General features: G+C 36.3%; 1 protein-coding gene across 2 annotated transcripts in view; it reads left to right on the top strand.

Moving 5' to 3' along the window:
- The first annotated feature begins 3,893 nt into the window (after window positions 1-3,893).
- npdc1a (neural proliferation, differentiation and control, 1a) overlaps window positions 3,894-8,828 on the top strand; it is a 23,486-nt gene continuing 18,551 nt past the window's right edge. The window contains exon 1 of one of the 2 annotated variants that reach the window (XM_016548247.1): window positions 3,894-4,344. In XM_016548247.1, coding sequence (XP_016403733.1) covers window positions 4,239-4,344 — 106 coding nt within the window. In that variant the 5' untranslated portion in view covers window positions 3,894-4,238. The remainder of the gene's footprint in view (window positions 4,345-8,828) is intronic. The other variant, XM_016548246.1, reaches the window with a different exon arrangement.

Raw genomic sequence — 8,828 nt, 5'->3', positions numbered from 1 at the left:
GACCCTAAATTGTCTCTATATTGCTGCGATGTAATTTATTAATTAACACATACACATGCATGAATTATAACAAAATAGCATAAACAGGATTTTAATCAATTGTTTTACTAATTTATTTTCTCAGGGTTTTCCCTGGTGTCTTCGAATAGAATTTTTTACACTGAGGTGACGTATTCAGTTATTGTGGCGTCATACAAAACTCATTTGCACAGAGTTTCTTGGTTGTAGTTCATCTGAAGATTCTGATTTTTAAGATTTTGTCTTTGTAAGCCTTACAAACGAGTCAGTCTATAGCTTTTACTCAATCAGACAGCATCAGAACATTTTACTTTAAGAAAAAGTCGGAAGTTCAGGTAAGTGTCTCTTCTTGATTTATTTATTTATTTTTGACGAAACATTAACTTTTAAACTGGATATTTAAAATTGAGTTAAATGAGGAAGTTATCAAAATCTATCTATCTATGATATACGTTTTTTTGATAACTTTCTCATCGAAATCATGTCTTGCAAACGAGTCCATCAGGTACCAACTACATCTGTCTACTCACATACGCATACATCAGTTCATACGCCATATCAAATATTTTTTTCAAATTTTACTTTAAGAGGAATGATTTGCCACGGAGTTAGTATCCGAATACCAAGTAAGTCTATCTATCTATGATATACGTTTTTTTGATAACTTTCTCATCGAAATCATGTCTTGCAAACGAGTCCATCAGGTACCAACTACATCTGTCTACTCACATACGCATACATCAGTTCATACGCCATATCAAATATTTTTTTCAAATTTTACTTTCAGAGGAATGATTTGCCACGGAGTTAGTATCCGAATACCAAGTAAGTTTTTTTTTCTTCCTGTTTTTTTAAGGACAATATGTTACTTTTTAAACGTGTTATTTTATTGGTTTAGCTTACAAAAGGCCTGATGTGGAGAGAAGAGATCGCAAGGAAAAAGTAAGAAAACGTTAGCGTGTATGTCAATAAACAAATCATGCCTCTCTAAGTCAGAGTATAATTAATTGTTTAAAGGTTCTAATGCTGTTAGGCTAAAAGTTGAACTTGAAAAATAATTACTGAAATAGCCGATTAAATTTATATCGTTGATACAAATAAATATGTTTTCAGTGAATCCTCCATTGTGCTTTTGCAGTTGACACTACCAAAAACTGTCAACAGAGGGCCACAGGCCACTACTAGACCTTCTTTCCTGAGTCTGGATCAACCCAGAGGTGAGTGGGAGCCACATATCTTATATGTAACACATTTATCTTAGCACTATAACATTCAATTTTACCATCACTTTGTTAGATGTCACAGCATATTCATGGATATGTAAATTTTGTATGCCTCCTTAAAATTTAGAGTTGCACTTGGTGCAAACAATCAGGCAGTTAACTTCCTTTTTTGTCTTGAATCCATATGTATTTGTAGTGGCTCTTCCTTTTTTGGCCAAATTCCGACCATCCAGACATCTAACATCTTGTCCAAGCAAAACAGAGGTATCTTGAAACACTTGCAAAAAATCTTTATTGGTTTATCAGTGAAAGTTACAGTGTTTGATACCTGTTTGTCTAGCATTGACTTTGTTTCTGGCATCATGCTTTTGCAGTTGACACTACCAAAACTGACCATAGAAAGCCCTGTAGAAAAAGCCCAGACCTTCTGTGTGCATCCTACCTGGCCTTCTGTCCCAGGACTGGATCCATCCACAGGTAAGCAAGCGGCACAAATCTCTCAGCACTATAACATTCAGTTTTAACCTCACTGAGATATCATAATACATTCATGCACCTTGTAAGTTTTCATGTCTCTATTGTTTTCTCTTTGGTTCGCAGTGGCTCGTCCTCTGTATAAATTCCCGCCATCCAGACTGCGCACCTTGAACCCAAGCAATTTGAAGAGGTCTCTCAGATCTGAGGTATCTACTTCTTAAAACACTTGCAAGTCTCACTATTAGTGTTACATTTGATTTCACCTGAGTCTCAATGGTTATGGATCTCTGAAAATGATGGTGATCAAAAAAAAATCTTTACAGCATTTAATACCTGTTTATTATCTCTGTCAGTACTCAGGCAAGGACCTTGAGCCATTTGATGTCAACAGCCCTGGATACCCCAGATTGGGAGCAGGAATATAATGCATAATAAATAATGCAGGAAACATGTCTTTGTGCCTGCACATTCATTCATTCATTCATTCATTCATGTCCTCAAGAGGCAATGCATGAGGAAAAAAACTAACAGTTTGCATGTGGAAACTTTGGCCACTAGGTGCCACTATCAGTAAGCATGAATTCTAAATTTCATAAAAATGACATCTGAATTTCCATGTTATTTTATCCGTTCATTTAGAGTCAGTAAATTACTCAAATAAATTAAAAATGCCTCAGACTGCATATTATATGTAATATTTTATGTTATATTTCACTAACTAAAGTTTAAGGACTCAAAAGCCAAATAGATTTAAAAAAAAACATGTTCTTTCTAGCAGTGGCTTTGTTTAAAACAGAAATTAATTCAAAACTGTCTTTATATTTCCAAACTAAAATTTCAGTATCATATTTATGCTATAGCGGAACACAATAGCAACACACTTACATACATTTCAGAGCCAACAATATAACTTAAAGGTTAAACTGTTTTCTCACAAGAGTATTTATCGTGAATGTCCGATTGGGCAAGCTGCCATGTGTTTTATATTTTGTAATTTTAAGACAGTTTATTATTTACAATGTCTGTCTTCCAAAACTAGGATTTTATATTTTTGTACATTTTTGCCATTGAACATTTTTACATTTTACTGAAAAGACTCTTAAGAGGCTGTTAGGAATAGCTCACCCAAAAATGAAAATTAGCTGAATATTTACTCACTTTCAGGCCACCCAAGATGTAGATGAGTTTGTTTCTTCATCGGAACAGATTTTGGAGAAATTTTGCATTACATCACTTGCTCACCAATGGATCTTCTGTAGTGAATGGGTGCCATCAAAATGAGAGTCCAAACAGCTGATAATTCAACGAAGTCAAACGGCACAAATAAATCAATGTATGAGAAACACTGGTAATGTATATCGAAATATCGGAAATGTGTTTAAAAATCATATCACCGTTATTGAAAAAAATTATATCGCGATACATATTGATATTGAATTATTGTCCAGCCCTATAAACACATAATAATCCACTTGACTCCAGTCCAGCAATTAAAATCTTATGAAGTGAGAAGTTGCGTGTTTGTAAGAAACAAGTCCATCATTTAGTCTTTTTAACTTTAAACTGTTGCTTCTGGTGAAAATAGGAGTCCATAATCCATAATAACCACTGATCTATATAATGAATTCTCTGTTACAGATCAGTGAAAATAACGCTTCCCCCAGGTAAAATGTCCATCCCTGGTTGCTCTCTCATGCCAAAATCCTCCTACCTATTTGTTTAGAACTCAGACTTTGCTTGTAAACGGTGTTTGATCTGTTTGCATTTCTCTCCTGATTCAGACGAGATTACTTTTTCTTTTACTGAAGAAAGCAATATTATGGATATGAACTTTTTTAAATTTTTTTTAGCCAGAAGCAACATTTTCAAGTTAAAAATGTCTTAATGGAATTGTTTTATTACAAACATACAGATTTTCACAAGATGTTAATTGATAGACTGGAGTCGCGTGGATTAGTGTGATGTTTTCATCAGCTGTTTGGACTCTCATTCTGAGTAAATTTTCAGCAAATATTCATTTTGGGGTGAATTATTCCTTTAATGGCAAGTTCCCATTGATGACATGCTCTGCAATAATTTTTTATTATCAAATAAATAATTATATCATTTTTCCGGAACAAATAATTCTTTATTTAAAACTGAAATATCTTTTATTTTGTTAGTAACAGAATGTTCCTTCACCTGAGAGAAGAGCCGATCCACGTCAGCGTCATTGCGTCACGAGCTCATTCATCCTCCCGCTGCTGCATGTGGCTGTTCTAATCTGTCCTGTAGCGTGTCTATCAGCGGACGTTCTCCTTCTCCTTCTCCTCCTCCCTTTCTGCCGCAATCTCTCTCCTCTATCTTTAGCTCTGTACCACGCGGGCAGCGGTTTAACGCTCTTCTTGAGTTGAAGCTCGCATCTTTATTCGGGCCGGTTTGTCTCTGTCGGTCGTGTACGTCCATCCGACCCACACACATGTGGGAATGACACTCCGGAGGTTTTATCTGCTGTCCTGGACTTGAGAAGCGCAGTGAAGGATGTTGTTTTCCCCGAGCCGGAGCGCACGGCGAGCCCGGGCCTCCCTCCTCCTGCCCGCGGTCTTGATCTGCGTAATCCTCGCCGCCGTCGGTGCGAGAATGCCGGGTAAGGGTCTGTCGGTCTGACATATGGTAGTGGCTCAGCAGCTTTTGTGAGCTCTTATTTATTATACGCCATTTGTTTTTAAATATGTATTATGTATTTCATAGTGTGTGATGTGAAAACACTAAAGTGGTTCAAATTGTACTATTTAAATATGTTATCCTTGATTTCCAAAGCTGATTTTGAGTTTAAATATTTATACCCCTGTGAATTTTTTAGCTTATATATGTGGGATATTCTTTATTACACTTTTGCAGATGATATTTGCCAATTAGAATAAACAGGGTTCAGACTATGTAAACCCTAATCCGGTTGAACAAGTGGAGAAACAAACATGAAGGAGGAAAGGAAAATGGAATTTCCTTGTGGCTGTTTCCCTCTCCTGTTAAAGTGTTGTTTAAGACTGTTTTAAAGTCAGGGACCCCTTGATGGATATAGATATTACATTACATAGATTTGCATATTTAATCAAATTGAGTGTTGCGTTTTTGGTCTGGTCTATAGTATATTTGCATGCTTTAAATGTGATGCTTACATTGCACAACCATTAACATAGAGTCTTGTACTTAACATTTCATTTTATTTTTACTTAATTAAATTTAATGTGGGAGGGACGGTGTAACTTTAAGATGTACTTTAGCTTCTTAATTTGAGCTTTGGTAGAAGTTAACTTAATAGTGCATTTTTTAGCATATTTTCCTTTCTTTTTTTCCCCACTAAAACTAGTTTTAGATCATAATAATTGGCAATCGCTCAACCACAATTTTTAAAATTTGGATTTGATACATTTTAGAATTTCAATTTAAATCCAAACTGCTTTTATTCAGCATGTGGTGACCCATTTGCACTTTATTGGAAATATGACTGAAGGAAGTCCATATGTTTTTATTTTGTTCCATGCTCGTTGAGTCAGTGTCTGATTGTTGGATCAAAAGTTCATTGTAATAGTCTGACAGGTTCATAGTTGGCTGTGTGAACTGGATTGTGGGATGTGAGTGCAGTCATTATGGAGGACATGAGCAGAGATTGAGTGTCCAAGCTTCTTTTTCAGACCCCTGTGGGAATGACAACAGCTGGACACTGGCATGACACTCTCACAGTTGCTTTCTCGTTGACACACATCTGCCCAACGAGCACCCAGAGCATATCCGGTTGCTGGAAAAAAAACGGTTTATCGTCAAACAAAAAAGATAAAAATAATTATTTATATATGTGCTAATTTTGTCCTTTCTTACCTGCCATATTGCTTTAAGGGTTTTCAGTGTTCAGTAACATGTCCAGAGGCTGATCAGTCTATCTCTCTCTCTCTCTCTCTCTCATCTCATATCTCATATCTCAGTGCCTAAACATGTTTATGCATGTTTTCCATTGTAAAGTAGACTGTTTGTTGTCCTCTAGTGTGTGACTTCTGAAAAGAGCTGCCACATTGAACTCCCCCCTCAGGCTGTTGATCTGATCGCCGCAGAATAGCATGTCATATTTCACAGAGAAAGACAGATCTGTGGTTAGAGCCGCTAGCCATGCAGTCATTTTACAGATGGTGACCAGAGCATGTGTGGATAATCAAGCTTGTTTCACACAGGTGAACAAAGCAACCTGTAGACTGTTTATAAAAAGCAACCCCCAATTGGTCTGTTTGTTTGAGGAGCGCATTTATGAAAATTATCATAATCTCAGCGGTGGGTGGCGGACTGGGCAAAGTAGTCCTGTAAGTCCTTGTTCTGACTAGGGCTGCACGATAAATCGAAATGGAATCGCCGCATGACAATCGCATTCGATTAATCGTGCAGCCCTAGTTCTAACTATGGGATTTTTTTTTTTTATCCAAAGGAAATTCAACTTCCATTTCCATTTGATGTTTTGCAGTTTTCCGGTATACAAAGCCAATAAAGCAGCATTTAGTAAACACTTGGGACAATCAACAAGCAGCTAAAATGATATACGTTTATGTTAACATTCTATTTATTAAATCAAGGCAGCATAGAAGGTCCCATCAAGTATGCGTTTTAAAAAAATGTTTTAACAGTGCTTCAAACAATAATATCTACAATAATATGAAGGCAAAAAATATTTAGTTAATGTATTTTTTATGTTATTTTATTTTATTTAGTTTTTTAATATTATTACATAGTATTTGTTTTATTATTAATAGTCACATTCTTTTGCGTGAATGTTTTCACTGTCATGAAATGTTGCAGTCACTGATGTTCATCTTTAATTTAGTCTTTTTCTCACCAGTTTGACCAATTCAGGCTGATTTGTGGACATTATCACATTGTGTTATTTTAGTAGTATTTATATGCTATTATAGTCTTTATAAATATTTTGAATTAACTTTTTATGCTTTATGCTTTCAGTTTTCATTTTAATTTTAGTTGTAGTAATTTTTGTACTTAAGCTTTAAATTATTTCTTTCAGTTAGTTGTCAAGGCAACATTTCTATTTTTTCTAATTTGGTTTTCTAATTATTTTTCATTTATTTTATTTTTATTTTATTTCAGGTTTATTTCAATTGGCTACATTTATTTTTAATAGTTTTTTTTTTTTTTTTTTACAGTAACAGCTGATCACATTGGCAGGGTATTCAACCAATTATTGTGCAACAGACATTTTCCTTGAAGAAAATGTTCCTGGTTAATCTAGACCCAGGGAGTGTATTTTGTTATGTTTATTCAAACTTGGCCTATAGTCATACAACTCACTCAGAACACGGAAATGTTTTGCATTTATGTGTAAGGTTTGAGGTACATCAGGGCTATGTCCTGAGCCCTCTTTTATTTTGATTTGTAAGCTCTGTTAATTGCCGCCTTTTGAAGTTGCTTTGGTGTAATCGAGTGGTAGACTTGAAAATAGCCCTTTTAGTTTGTGCACTATAGCATACCAATTTGATAAACACTTGAGTTCTTTGTTAGACATTCAGACTTGAAATCCGAACCTTAAAATGCCACCTTAACCCGGCTCCTCATAAAGCACAGGGTAAACGAGATATAAGAAATGGACCCTGCTGTTTCACATAGAGGGAACATTCTCTTTCCATTACGCTGCAGTTCTCACCACAGCTAACTTCGTAATGCACTTATATAAGAAGTGTTTAGGTAGTATGAGGTGTCTGAGTGCTGCATTGCTCTCTTCAGAGGTGATGGAGTGGATTGAGAAAAGGTTAGCTGCGTTGCTGTGGCAACCGCAGAATTGGACTCTGCACTTGCTGTCTCAGAGGAACGTGAGGATCTAAAGCCCTACAGAGATCTGGAAACAACTTGTTGTTGCCACGATGATTTGCAGAGCGCACATTGAGAGTGGTGGCTTATCTCTGCTGCAGATCCCTGAATGAGTTCACGTACTGTATACAAATCCCGCCATGTGAGAACCAAGCAGCTGTGGCCATATTATCTGCCATTCTGGTGGGTGAGACTCAAAATGTGTACTACTTATAAAGTTTAGGCACAAACAAACATGGTTTACATGTTTAAATATGCAATATAAAAGTCCTCAATATCACACAGCAAACATCCACCCTTAAGTCTTCCCATATTGAGTACACAGGTTGCCAACTTGGTTGCAGAAGGTACATTTTGATCAGCTGGGACTTACACAGGTACTTTCTGTACTGTATGGAAGCTTTCTAGACCAAAAGGGTGGTTTTCATGGCAGGGCTTTTTAATGTCTTAATGTGGCTATTGAAAGATATGGGCGTAAATCTGGGTTCTTATTTTCTGTGCTCCACTGGATTCTCACTAATGAGAGTGTGTGTGTCATTTTTTTTTATTGATGATTAGGATCCAAGCCAGGCAGATTAGAAGAGACCCTCAGACACTTGAAGCACAGTCTGATGTAACAAAAACTCTTTTGTGTTCAAAATATGTTTAAATGTGTATTTATTTCATAATTTTGTAAGGATTCTAAGTACTAAGGATGTGTAAAGCTGCGTATTCATTTTCAAAACTTAAAGGGTTAGTTCACCCAAAAATGAAAATTAGCCCATTATTTACTCACCCTCAAACCATCCTAGGTGTATATGTCTTCCTTTCTGCCAGATGAATCCAATCGGAGTTATATAAAAAATTGTCTTTGATCTTCCAAGCTGTTTAATGGCAGTCAGCGGGTGTTGCAGTTCATCAGTTCAAAAGAAGTGAAATAAAGTGCATCCATCCATAATAAAAAGTGCCTCACATGGCCCCGGGGGGTGAATAAAGGCCTCCTGTAGCGAATCTATGCGTTTTTGTAAAAAAAATATTTATATTCAAAACGTAATAATCACTTTAATCTAGCTTGCGCCAACAGTTGTACACGGAAGCAGCTCCGGAAGGATGACATAAGATGTCGGCGTTGCGCATGCGCCGGTGAGTCTCGTGAAAACCAACGTTTGTTTACAGGAGCAAAGGAAGCAAAGTTTCCTTACTTTAGCAAAGGAATACCAGTCTTCTCTTGGCCTATATCGAAATCCTCCGACATTCTTCTTTACAAATCCTCGTTTTGTACTTCTAATT

The sequence above is a fragment of the Sinocyclocheilus rhinocerous genome, unplaced genomic scaffold (assembly GCF_001515625.1).
Source record: "Sinocyclocheilus rhinocerous isolate Xijiao unplaced genomic scaffold, SAMN03320098_v1.1 scaffold192, whole genome shotgun sequence".
Lineage (NCBI taxonomy): Eukaryota > Metazoa > Chordata > Actinopteri > Cypriniformes > Cyprinidae > Sinocyclocheilus > Sinocyclocheilus rhinocerous.
This window is presented reverse-complemented; position numbering and strand designations above follow the sequence as displayed.